This window comes from Capra hircus, chromosome 18 (assembly GCF_001704415.2).
Source record: "Capra hircus breed San Clemente chromosome 18, ASM170441v1, whole genome shotgun sequence".
Taxonomy (NCBI): domain Eukaryota; kingdom Metazoa; phylum Chordata; class Mammalia; order Artiodactyla; family Bovidae; genus Capra; species Capra hircus.
In genome coordinates, this window is record NC_030825.1 from 56,021,851 (window position 1) to 56,034,851 (window position 13,001).

The 13,001-nt window shown below is 47.0% G+C and overlaps 1 protein-coding gene across 3 annotated transcripts; it reads left to right on the forward strand.

Moving 5' to 3' along the window:
* On the forward strand, window positions 3,831–12,800 carry ZNF114 (zinc finger protein 114). 3 transcript variants are annotated; one of them, XM_018062694.1, is made up of 4 exons: window positions 3,831–3,961; window positions 4,327–4,428; window positions 8,355–8,481; window positions 10,977–12,800. In XM_018062694.1, exons 2-4 carry the CDS (start codon window positions 4,426–4,428, stop codon window positions 12,209–12,211), a joined length of 1,365 nt encoding a protein of 454 aa, XP_017918183.1. In that variant the 5' UTR covers window positions 3,831–3,961; window positions 4,327–4,425; the 3' UTR covers window positions 12,212–12,800. The 3 variants fall into 3 exon arrangements, with proteins under 3 accessions (XP_017918183.1, XP_005692874.2, XP_013827035.2); XM_005692817.3 differs by lacking the exon at window positions 3,831–3,961 and adding an exon at window positions 4,029–4,213; XM_013971581.2 differs by lacking the exon at window positions 3,831–3,961 and adding an exon at window positions 4,029–4,188.

Consider the following 13,001-nt stretch of genomic DNA (forward strand, 5'->3'; position numbering starts at 1 on the left):
TTAATTCGGAAATATTTCTTAATACCACAGCTTTCTTCCCTGTGTAAAATGGAGTCCCAGGACTGTTCTGCTTGCTCACAGGTCAATGCTGCCCCCGGACATAAACAGAAAACTCCAGGAATACAGTTAAAGAGCACTCTGCCCTTTGAACATTCAGAAGTGGACTTTACTAACATGAAACCCTGCAGACACTATCGTTATTTACTGGTCACGGTATGTACCTTCTCAGAATGGGTGGAGGCCTTCCCCACCCGAACTGAAAAAGCAAATGAAGTGGCTCGCTGTCTGATTCAAAAAATAATCCCCAGATTCAGGTTCCCAACCAGTATAGGATCAGACAACGCCCCTGCTTTCGTAGCCAATTTAATTCAACAGGTATGTAACGCTCTAAAATGTCAAATGCAAATTACATACCCCATATTGGCCCCAGAGTTCCGGAATGGTGGCCAGAACTAACCGAACCCTTAAAGAAACACTTTCAAAATGTATCATAGAGACTGACTGTTCGTGGATGGACTTACTTCCAGTGGCCTTGCTCAAATTAAGAGTGAACCTGCATTGCCACGGTTATTCTCCTTATGAAATTGTCTATGGGAGACGCCCTCCCATAGTAAGACAGGTGTCGGCAAATTTGCCACAAGTAAGGGGAGATGGGATTTCACAGCAAATAGAACAATTAGGTAAGGTAATAAGCCAGGGAACTAAGTGTGTCCAAGAAAGGGTGCCATTCCCCCTTGAGGAACAGATTCATGAGTTTGTGCCCGGGGATCAGGTGTGGGTCAAGGACGGGAACCGTGACTCCTTGGCCCCACAGTGGAAAGACCCATACACTGTTGCTCTAACTACGCCTAGGGCAGTTAAAGTTGCAGGTGTCCCTCCCTGGAGGCATCACACAAGGGTGAAGAAGACATACCACGCAGACCCCCGAGGACACCGAGTGGACTACACAAAGGAACCCTGCTGATCCCTGTGAAACTAAGATCATCTTAAAAAAGAGGAAACAGAAATAAAGCTCTGCAATCAACTTCTGCTACATGGGCTTCCCCACATCATCCTGAGACTCGCCACAGTTTCAGCACAAGACAACGTTTTCATCTTGTGGGCACATTCCTATACAGGCTTAGATAACACCTCTAACTGTTGGGTTTGTGGAGCCATGCCTTTGTCAGTGATGAGCAGACTTCCTTGGTGGGTGTCTCCTCTCCATAAGGGAGATTTTAGCCCCCTCTGTTCCTTTTTGAGATAACAATGAGAAATGTTTCTTTCTTTGGTTACTCACAACCTGTCGCTTCTTTCTTGGTGTAAACTGGACTCTAATCAGACTGATCAAGGCCATAGGGTGATATTTGAAGTAAATGCAAGCTTTATTACTTAAAAAATAAAAAAGGATGAGAACTCTAGGGCCAGTCCGTCAGGTACTTTGAACAATTTGACCAGATATGAGACGAATATTTTTGAAGGACTCCAGAACAAAGCCAGCCTATTGTCCCTGCCCCTATCTGTTGGGAGCAAAGGAAACAGAAGATTGAATTTGGTGACCACCCTGTAGATCCAAAAGAATTAAAATATGTGGGATATTTTCCTCTGAGCAATGTGAACAAATATTAGAGCTCACCTATCGCTGGCCAGGCTCAGACTGGAAAAACAACCCTGGGATCCGATGGGTGGCCCCGAACGGTACCCAATGGCAGTGTGGAATTTGTGCCCTTGGCTTCCAGTCTGTTGGGTTGGCCGCTGCACTTTAGGATTTGCCTTTGCTCATGGAAGTATTAAGCCATCCTTACAACAAGCCCCAGTAGATTTGCCTTATTTACATGTGCGGTGGGCAAGGTCCATGTTTCAATGGTATGATTACATAGCTGCCTTGTTCATACCGTCTATAGGAACAACAGATATTATGATTAAAGTAGAAGCTCTAACTAACGTCATGAAACAGGCCCTCCTGGACAACACAAAGGCGATCCAAGCTTTAAATGAAGAACAGATACAAAGGAGGAAGGCAGTAATTTAAAATCAGATGGCTTTAGAAATACTTAACGGCTGCTCAAGGAGGGACCCGTGCTACAGTTAAAGTTGAGTGTTGTGTATATATTCCTGACTTATCTGGCAATGTATCAGCCACTCTAGTGGACATGAAAAACCAGGTAAAAGCTATATCTAATGATAATATTCCTTTTTGGACTTCTGTTTTGTCGTGGATAAAGGGCGATTGGTGGAAAACTATATTGGCCATTGTTATAGTGGCTGAGTTGGCTTTGTTATGTGGACCTTGTATTCTCCAATGTATCGTCAACTTTGTTTCGCTGAGATTGAATTCATTCACCCAAATATATGCTAGAAGACCCAAGGTACAGTACATCCCTATGAATGATGCTCACACTGGAAGCTGGGAGCATCAAGAGAGGGGAATGAAGCAGGAAAGGAGAGGGTGGCCCTGACTAAACCGACTCTATTTTAAAGGGAAGGAAACTCCATCTTGCACTCGGCAAACTTTGGACTACGTATCTGGTAACCAAGCCTCCCCAATGGATAAACACCAGACCAGGCTGACCTCTACCTAGACTTGAAGAATCTAAGCTACTCCATTTTGTTAACACAAAAACTCCATTTAGTAAGGTTCCAGGAAAAGAGCCTTTGGAAATCCCCTGACCTCACCCCACTGCCCACAAGCCAATCGGACCCCAGACCAAAATCTCCTGACTTAACGCTTAGGAACTTGTGGCCTACCTAGACAATAGGGACCAATCAAGAACCAACACACAACCCTTCAAAAGAAAGTGACCAATCAGATGTTCCCCTACCTAGAAATCCTTTTTTTTCCATGTATACTTCCTATATAAGCAATGTAATCCAAAACCCGGGGCTCCTCCCTATAGCTGCTGCGTTGGTATCAGTGGGAGCCCCAGCTCGAGCTTGGTAATAAAAACTCTCTTGCTTTTGCATCGGATATCGGCTCCCTGGTGGTCACTGGGAGATTTCATGACTTGGGCATAACAGACTCCCCAGAGCCAAAAAGAATGCAATAATCCACTATATAATCAATCACTTTCTGTAGTTCTAATAATGTCCATTGATGTGAGCTACACCGCATGGCTAGATGACCTTTAGAATATGAATCATGACTGGAACCTGTTTGTATCTCTTCCTAACATTTTCCAGAGCAGACTTGAGGAATCTGGGGATGTGGGCTTGGGCATGCACGCTTCAGGTATAAAAGGTTGTTACAAAGATTGGTCGGGGGTCGTTGGCTAAGGAGGAAACTCCGCCTGGGACCCGCCGGTGTAATAAACTGCACTCCACTATCCACGCTGTCCTTCTGAGTGAGCTTTGCTTCCCAGGGCGTTTGGCTCTAACAATAATACCTCATGATGCCAACATTTCTTCCATCACTTGTAAAGACAACTTCATCTTGGGGTTTCCCTGGTCGTTTAGTAGTTAGGACTTCAAGCTTCCAATGTAGGGGACATGGATTCAATCCTGGTCAGGGAACTAACATTCTGCAAGCCTTGGGGTGTGGCCAAAACAAAACCAAACAAAAAAAAAGTTCCCCTTTGTCATAAGCAAGTGGATTTCCAGTCATCGCAAACCATCATCCAACAGGGAAGTAGGTCCTAAAAAGAGGGAGGGGGCGGGGGAGGAAACGGGGCTCAAGAGGGAGACTGAGGGCCCTCCATTTGGTTTGGCCCTTTTACAGCTCGGATTTGTTTGATCTTTATAAAATTTTTATTTATTTTGGCCACTTGGTGGTGTGATATCTCAGCTCCCCGACCAGGGATTAAACTCGCGATGCCTGCAGTGGAAGCGGGGAGTCCTAGCCACTGGATCGCCAAGGAAGTCCCTCCATCAGGCACAGATTTTAAAACCCTCCCTTTCCTAAGGAAGTGTTCCTCCTCTCCGGGGGGCGCAGGGCGGCGCCGCTGGCTTCCAAGCCCGGGAACTTCCTAGAGAGCCGGGGCACGGGGTAGGTGGGGAGGGGGCGGGGACAGGGAGAGCCCGAGGCAGGGAGACCGGATGGACCGCAGCAAGTCCTGCTGCCTCCGCGGTCTGGCGGGAAGGTTCTGCCGGAAATGCAAATCTGCTGAGGGTGGGGTCAGTTCCTGGGAGGATTCCCTCGGAGCCGCTGTGGGTGCAGGTCTGGGGATTCCTTCCCAGCTGGCCTCCACCTCCTTCCCCGCCACACCGTCCACGGTGAGGCGTGGGGATCAGGAAGCAAGTACGAAACACCCGGGCAGGATGAGAACTTGGTCTTGATCCTTTCTGTGGGGGGAAGGCGGGGCTCGTTATTTTTATTTATTTATTAATGTCAGCATTCTTTTTTATTCACAGTTCCATTCTTCCCGCCTGCCACCCTGCAAACCTCTGGCACTGGAATGAGCGCTTGCCACCCGCAGTGTAGACCCGTCTAGGAGCCGATTGCCGGGGGAAATGGTAATTCTGCCAGGTTGGGACAAGGATCCACGCCCAGGGTGGGGCCGGGTGGCCTTCCGAGGAGTTGGGAGCAGCTGCCTGCAAAAGGCCTGATTCTTTCCAGCTCGGGAGGAAAGGGAAGCCACGAGGACCCCTAAGTGCGCCCTTCACGTTGCCCCAGAGAGAAGGGATCTCCCATCCGTGGGCTGCAACCTTGCAGGACGCCTCTGTCGGTCCCCGGGCGCCGACTGCGTTTGCCAGCTCCGTGTTATTTGACTCCACAAATGTGTCGGAGGGGGTGGGGGTGGGTTGTCTGTTGTGCTGAGGTTGAGCCGCAAAATTCTAGGGACAGTCAAACTGAGAAGATGCGCCTTGGGTTCACTGCTCCTGGAGACAGGGCTTCAGGGTTTGAGCTGGGTCCGATTGGCACATCTTTCTTCTTGGGTCCTGTGAACATCTTTCAGTTCAGTTCAGTTCAGTTTAGTCGCTCAGTCCTGTCCGGCTCTGTGTGACCGCATGGACTGCAGCACGAAAGGCCTCCGTGTCCATCACCGATTCCCGGAGTTTACTCAAACTCATGTCCATTGAGTTGGTGATGCCATCCAACCATCTCATCCTCTGTCTTCCCCTTCTCCCTCCTTCAATCTTTCCCTGCATCAGGGTCTTTTCAAATGACTCAGTTCTTCCCATCAAGTAGCCAAGGTATTGGAGTTTCATCCTGTGCATCAGTCCTTCCACTGAATATTCAGGACTGATTTCCTTTAGGATGGGCTGGTTGGATCTCCTTGCAGTCCAAGGGACTCTCGAGTCTTCTCCAATACCACACTTCAAAAGCATCAATTCTTCAGCTCAGCTTTCTTTATAGTCCAACTCTCACATCCATATATGACTTCTGGAAAAAACCGTAGCCTTCACTAGACGGAACTTTGTTGGCAAAGTAACGTCTCTGCTTTTTAATATGCTGTCTAGGTTGGTCATAACTTTTCTTCCAAGGAGCAAGTGTCTTTTAATTTCATGGCTGCAGTCACCATCTGCAGTGATTTGGGAGCCCAAAAAATAAAAGTCTGTCACTGTTTCCACTGTTTCCCCATCTATTTGCCATGAAGTGATGGGACCAGATGCCATGATCTTCGTTTTCTGAATGTTGAGCTTTAAGCCAGCTTTTTCACTCTCCTCTTTCACTTTCATCAAGAGGCTCTTTAGTTCTTTGCTTACTGCCATAAGTGTGGTGTCATCTGCATATCTAAGGTTATTGATATTTCTCCCAGCAATCTTGGTTCCAGCTTGTGCTTCATCCAGTCCAGCATTTCTAATGATGTACTCTGCATATAAGTTAAATAACCAGGGTGAAAATATACAGCTTTATGTTTGGGAACGCATGTAAGAATTAAAGATTTTAAAATTTAAAAAAAAAAAAAAAAAAGAAAAGAAAATATACAGCTTTGACGTACTCCTGTCCTAATTTGGAACCAATCCATTGTTCTTGTTCCATGTCTGGTTCTAACTGTTGCTTCTTGACCTGTATACAGATTTTTCAGGAGGCAGGTCAGGTGGTCTGATAGTCCCATCCCTTGAAGAATTTTCCACAGTTTGTTGTGATCCACACAGCCAGAGGCTTTGACGTAGTCAGTGATTCAGAAGTAGATGTTTTTCTCAAATTCCCTTGCTTTTTTGATGATCCAATGGATGTTGGAAATTTGATCTCTGGTTTCTCTGCCTTTTCTAAATCCAGCTTGAACATCTGGAAGTTCTCGGTTCACTGTACTGTTGAAGCCTGGCTTGGAGAATTTTCAGCATTACTTTGCTAGCGTGTGAGATGAGTACAATGGTGTGGTAGTTTAAACATTCTTTGGCATTGCCTTTCTTTGGGATTGGAATGAAAACTGACCTTTTCCAGTCCTGTGACCACTCCTGAGTTATCCAAATTTGCTGACATATTGAGTGCAGCACTTTCACAGCATCATCTTTTAGGATTTGAAACAGCTCAACTGGAATTCCATCACCTCCACTAGCTTTGTTTATAGTGATGCTTCCTCAGGCCCACTTGACTTCACATTCCAGGATGTCTGGCTCTAGGTGAGTGATCACACCATCCTGATTATCTGGGTCATTAAGATATTTTTTGTATAGTTCTTCTGTGTATTCTTGCCACCTCTTCTTAATATCTCTGTTAGGGCCATACCATTTCTGTCCTTTGATGTGCCCATCTTTGCATGAAATGTTCCCTTGGTATCTCTAATTTTCTTGAAGAGACCTCTAGTCTTTCCCATTCTATTGTTTTCCTCTATTTCTTTGCATTGATCGCTGAGGGAGGCTTTCTTATCTCTCCTTGCTATTCTCTGGAACTCTGCATTCAGATTGATATATCTTTCCTTTTCTCCTTTGCCTTTTGCTTCTCTTCTTTGCTCAGCTATTTGTAAGGCCTCCTCGGACAACCATTTTGCCTTTTTGCATTTCTTTTTCTTGGGGATGCTTTTGATCCCAGCCTCCTATACAGTGTTACAAACCTCCGTCCGTAGTTCAGCTACCAGGGAAGCCCTGATTTTTGTTTTTAGATTTCACATATAAGTGATAAATGGTATATGTTTTTCTCTGACTGACTAATTTCACTTAGCATAATACCCTCCAGGTCCATCCATGTTGTTGCAAATGGCAACTTTTCATTCTTTTTTTTATGGCTAAGTAATATTCTATTTTTTTACTCTTATATATAACCTTCCATTTAACTAATTATGTGCATATACCATTTGGGGTTTTCGCCAGGGTATTTTTGGAGTATAATCTCATGAATGCAAATGCCAGATCAAGGGATGTCTGCTTATAAAATTTTGGTAAATTGAGCCTAATGTGCCTTCAAATTAGAGGGAGGCAAATTTATAGATGGGCTTCCCATGTGGCTCAGTGGCAAAGAACCCATCTGCCAATGCAGGAGACATGGGTTCGATCCCTGTGTTGAGAAGATCCCCTGAAGGAGGAAATGGCAAACCACTCCAGTATTCTTGCCTGGGAAATCCCATGAACAGAGGAGCCTTGTGGGCTACAGTGGGGTCACAAAAGAGTCAGACACGACTGAGCAACTAAACCACCACCACCACCCAAATCTATAGACAGCTTGATGGCCTCTCATTGGCCTGTGGACACATCCCTCCAGTCTGTACATCCCCCATGGCCGGATGACGTGTGTCTTCCCCTTGTGCGTCTGTGTCCAGATATCTCCTTATTGTGAAGACAGCCAGTCAGTGGATTAGCACGCTCCCTACTCTTTTGTGACCTCACCTTAACTTGTTTCCGTCTTCCCTCTTTCCAAATCTGGTCAGTTTCACAAGTCCGGGGGTGGAGTGGGGGAGGGGTTGGGTTTTAATATACCTTAGGGCGGGGACTGATACTGAAGCTGAAACTCCAGTACTTTGGCCATGTAATGTGAAGAACTAACTCATTTGAAAAGACCCTGATTCTGGGAAAGATTGAAGGCGGGAGGAGAAGGGGACAACACGATGAGATGGTTGGATGGCATCACCGACTCAATGGACATGAGTTTGACTAAACTCTGGGAGTTGGTGATGGACAGGGAGGCCTGGCGTGCTGCAGTCCATGAGGTCACAGACAGTCAGACCCTATTGAGCAACTGAACTGAACTGAACTCCCTAAGGAGTCCTGATATGAACAGCCGACTCATTGGAAAAGTTCCTGATGCTGGGAAAGATTGAGGGCAGAAGGAGAAGGGGGGATCAAAGGTTGAGATGGCTGGATGGCATCACTGGTGCAATGGACATGAAGCTGGGCAAACTCCAGGAGATGGTGATGGACCCGGAAGGCTGGCGTGCTGCAGTCCATGGGGTGGCGAAGGGTCAGACACAACTGGGTGACTGAATAACAATGGGGAGGGGACAGGATTCACCGCGATGACAGTCCATACCCCACTGAGCCAAAATGGGTGTGTTGTTCAGGACTCGCTGACATTGGAAGACGTGGCTGTGAACTTCACCCAGGAGGAGTGGGCCCTGCTGGACACTGCACAGAGGCAGCTCTACAGAGATGTGACCCTGGAGACCTGCGGTCACCTGGCCTATGTGGGTAAGGAGGTCCCTTCCTGCACTTGCTGATGGATGGGCCCCTCCTGTGCTCCAGAGACTCAACCACCACCCCCAGGTGGCAGACATAGTTTCCCTCATGACCCCGGAAGTCTATCCTTTGCTTTCCTTTTTAAAAAAAAAAAAATTTATTTATTTTCCTGCGAGAGGTCTTAGTTGCAGCACGCAGGAACTTCATTGCATCATGCCAGATCTTGCGTTCTTTGGTTGCAAAGCGCCGACTCTTATGTGTCGTGTGGGCTTCGGTAGTCATGGCGCCCTGGCTTAGTTGCTCCCCAGCACGTAGGATCTTAGTTCCTAGGGATCTAAGGGGACAGCAGGGATCGAACCTGTGTCTCCTGCATTGCAAGGCGGATTCTTAACCACTGGACCACCAGGGAAGTCCCAGGAGTGATTTCTCAATAAGTATGAGGCTTCCTTGGGCCGGGGGGGTGGGCAGGGGGAAAGTTTTGAAACTAGATGGAGGTGATGGTTGTAAACACTGTGCCAAATGCCGAGCTGTACACTTTGGCTAATTTTACGCTGTGTAAATTTCATCTCCATATCTTGTTGTTTTTTTTTTTTTTAATTCATTTCATCTAAGAGGAAAGCTGAGGCTCGTGAATGTATGAGCTTCTTCGGGTATATGGAGAGTGTCTTCGGGTATATAGAGAGTATCGTGGATTTCATCCATCTTTTCAGATGTTCCTTTCTACCCGCCTAGAGGAAGACCTGTCCCCCCTCTGCCTTAGTCCAGGCTGATAAAAACAAAATACCATACACCAGGTAGCCCAGACAACAGTTGTTTATTTCTCACATTCTGGAGGCTGAGAAATCCAAGATCAAGATGGCGGCAGATTCAGTTCCTGGGAGGGCCCTCTTCCTGGCTTGCAGACGGCCACCTTCTCACATGGCAAAGAGGGAGAGAGCCCTGGTGTCTCCTCCTCTTCTTTGGAGAACAGTAACCCCATCTTTGGGTCCCATCCCACCCTCATGAACTCATCTAAACCTAATTACCTCATGAGGTTCCCACCTGCAAATAGCATCCTGTTGTGGGATTGAGGTTTCAACATGGATTTGTGGTGGTTGTTGTTTAGTCCCTAAGTCGTGTCCAGTTTTTTTGCGACGCCATGGACTGTAGCCTGCCAGGCGCCTCTGTCCATGGGATTTCCCAGGCAAGAATACTGGAGTGGGTTGCCATTTCTTTTTCTGGAGCATTTTCCCCAGCCCAGGGATTGAACCCTCATCTCTTAAGTCTCCTGCATTGGCAAAGGGGTTCTTTACCGCTAGTGCCACCATTGTGATGGGGGTATCACAAAGTCAGCCCATAACGGACTCTTTGTCCAGTTTGTCCTGGCAGTCGGAGGTTGGATTGGAAAAGAATTTCCAGACGCGGAGTATTTCAGAAAGGAGTGAGTTTGTGAGAACAGAGACAGTGAGGGTGCTGCGAGCACAGCAGGTGACCTCCTGGCAGACCAGACAGTGTTGATGTTTTTTGTGAGTTAGTAGCCAATTTTTATCGGAGAAGGCAATGGCACCCCACTCCAGTACTCTTGCCTGGTAGATCCCATGGACGGAGGAGCCTGGTAGGCTGCAGTCCATGGGGTCGCTAAGAGTCGGACACGACTGAGCGACTTCACGTTCACTTTTCGCTTTCATGCATTGGAGAAGGAAATGGCAACCCACTCCAGTGTTCTTGCCTGGAGAATCCCAGGGACGGGCGAGCCTGGTGGGCTGCTGTCTCTGGGGTCACACAGAGTCAGACACGACTAAAGCGACTTAGCAGTAGCAGCAGCAGCAGCCAATTTTTGTAGCCTCAAGACAAAGAAAATTCCTGCTGGAAAGGTGGCATTAGGTGATTGGTTAGGGTGCTATAGAGTAAGTACCCAGGTAGGCATTTTTACTTAATATGGGGTCAGGGAGCTGGCCAGGAAGGATGGGAATGGGGCTCATGACAACGGTTGCTATGGGACTCAATCAGTTCCGGAGGTAACCTTTGTGCTGGGCTCTGCGTCTGTGGCCTTGGTACAAAGCCTCACATCTGTGATCCTGGTATAGGTCCTCACAGTTCCCTCACGCTTGGCATTCATGATTGTACCTTCAATCTCACAGAATCACATTTACATATCTGGCTGCTCCAGGTCTTAGTTGCAGCAGGCGAGATCTTTAGTTGCAGCATGTGGGATCTAGTTCCCTCACCAGGGATCAAACCCAGGCCCCCTGCATTGGGAGCGCCAAGTCTTGGCCACTGGACCACAGAACCGTTTCTTAGCATCTTACTGTGTGTACTGAACCTCTTATCTTAACCATAGTCAAACTCCTCATACATCCTAAATTTCCAATATCTCTGCCTCTCTGCCTGCCTCCTCTTGCTCTCTCCCTTCTCCCATTTTCCTTACAGAGGGAGCATTTGAAAAGAGATCCACGGGCATTCGCCTGGTTTCTCCAGCCCACCTTTCCTTTCCACAAAGACCTGACTTTCGCACCGCTTCATTTCAGATTGGGTGACTCGACATCAAACCAAAGAGTCGACCCCTCAGCAGAACAGCCTTGCTAAAAGGACATTTCAGGGAGTCAACAGAGCACATCTGGCGAGCAGCGGTTCCCAACTCTCCGATCTCAGAGAAGACTGGATGCGAACACTGAAGCACGTTGCAGCCACCCACAAGAAAGATGCCTCTCCCGCTGGATTCTGGGAATATCCCGAGACGAGGGACATCTCTAACCCTGGCCAGAAGATTGTGCCATCACAGGGAGATTCCACCGGGAAACATAACCCAAGACGTAACTCAGACATTTTGAAACAAATTCTCCTCTTACCCAGTAATCAAAAAATCTATACAAACAATGAAGATGACCGAGTCAAGTGGCAGGAAATGCCGTGGATTCCACGTGCAAGAACTCAGACAGAGCTGAAATCAAAGGCACAGATGGATCATCAGAATGACCTGCTTCATTTGCAGGCTGAAATGTACATGGGCGTGAGCATCCATGAATACAGTCCACGTGGGAAAGCCTTAGAGGGAGACATCTCCCTTAGGACACGAGGGATGCCCGTGAAAGAGAAACCTCATCATTCTCATCAGTGTGAAAACACCTTCCTAAATAACTCTCTCCCTGCCGGGCAGGCACAACCCTATGAGGCAGAGACAAATAATGAGAATAATCAAAGTGGGAAGACATTTGTCCCTGTTCCGAGTTCCGATTCGCACAGGAGAACCTCGATGGGAGGGAAAAGCTATAAGTGCAGGGACTGTGGGAAGGGCTTCATGTATCAGTCGTCCCTTAAGAAACACATGAAAATTCACATGGGAGAGAAGCCCTACGCATGTGAGAATTGTGGGGAAACCTTCAGATATATCTTACACCTTAATAAACATTTGAGAAATCACCACCTGAAGACCTTTGAATGTCCGGAATGTGGGAAACGTTTCAACAGGTCCTCAAAGCTTAAGGAACATATTAGGATTCACACTGGAGAGAAACTCTATAAATGTCAGGAATGTGGGAAAACCTTCACGAGGTCCTCAAATTTTAAGGGACATATTAGGATTCACACTGGAGAGAAACCCTATAAATGTCAGCAATGTGGGAAAACCTTCCATAGGTCCTCAAATTTTAAGGGACATATTAGGATTCACACTGGAGAGAAACCCTATAAGTGTCAGAAATGTGGGAAAAGCTACACTAATTATTCAAGTCTTAAAGCCCATCTGAAGAAGGTCTGCGGATGAAAGGAATGGGGAGAAGCCTTCATTTATTTTCTCAAAGTATTGCGTGCAGAAGGACGACATGGTGGAAGGGAGCTGAGTGAATGAACGAAGATGGAAACATCTGAACTCTCAGATCTTTGGAAATGTAAGATTTCACACTTTTAATTTTTTAAAGGGAATATGGGAAAGCCCTCTGTTGTCTCAAAGGTACAGTTCCTGTAAAAACACACTGCAGGACTTCCCTGGCAGTCCAGTGGGTAAGACACCACCCTTCCACTGCAGAGGTTTGATCCCTGGTGGGGCAGCTAATATCCCGCATGCCATGTCACAGGGCTAAAAATATAAAAAATAAAACTCACACTGCAGAGGCATCATGGGATTAAGGAATGTAGGGAAAACCTTACATACTCATTCCTCACTTTACACATGAGACTAAACCCTGGAGAGAGACCCTCTCATCAGTAATAGATTTGAGAAAGCCTTGATTTCCCTTCTTCACTTGCACAAATGAGTCTTAAGCTCAGTCGTGTCTGACTCTTTGCGACCCTGTGGACTGTAGCCCTCCAGGCTCCTCTGTCCATGGAATTATTCAGGCCAGACTACTGGAACAGGTTGCCATTTCCTTCTCGAGGGGATCTTCCCAACCCAGGGATCGAACCTGCATCTCCTGCATTGCAGGCAGATTCTTTACCACTGAGCCACGGGGGAGGCCCCTCATAGTAGAAGAGAAACAGGGTAGATGTTCCGATCGCTAGCATTATCCATGTCTCCTTCCATTGGAACCAAAATTCAGTATTTGCCACCATTTCTA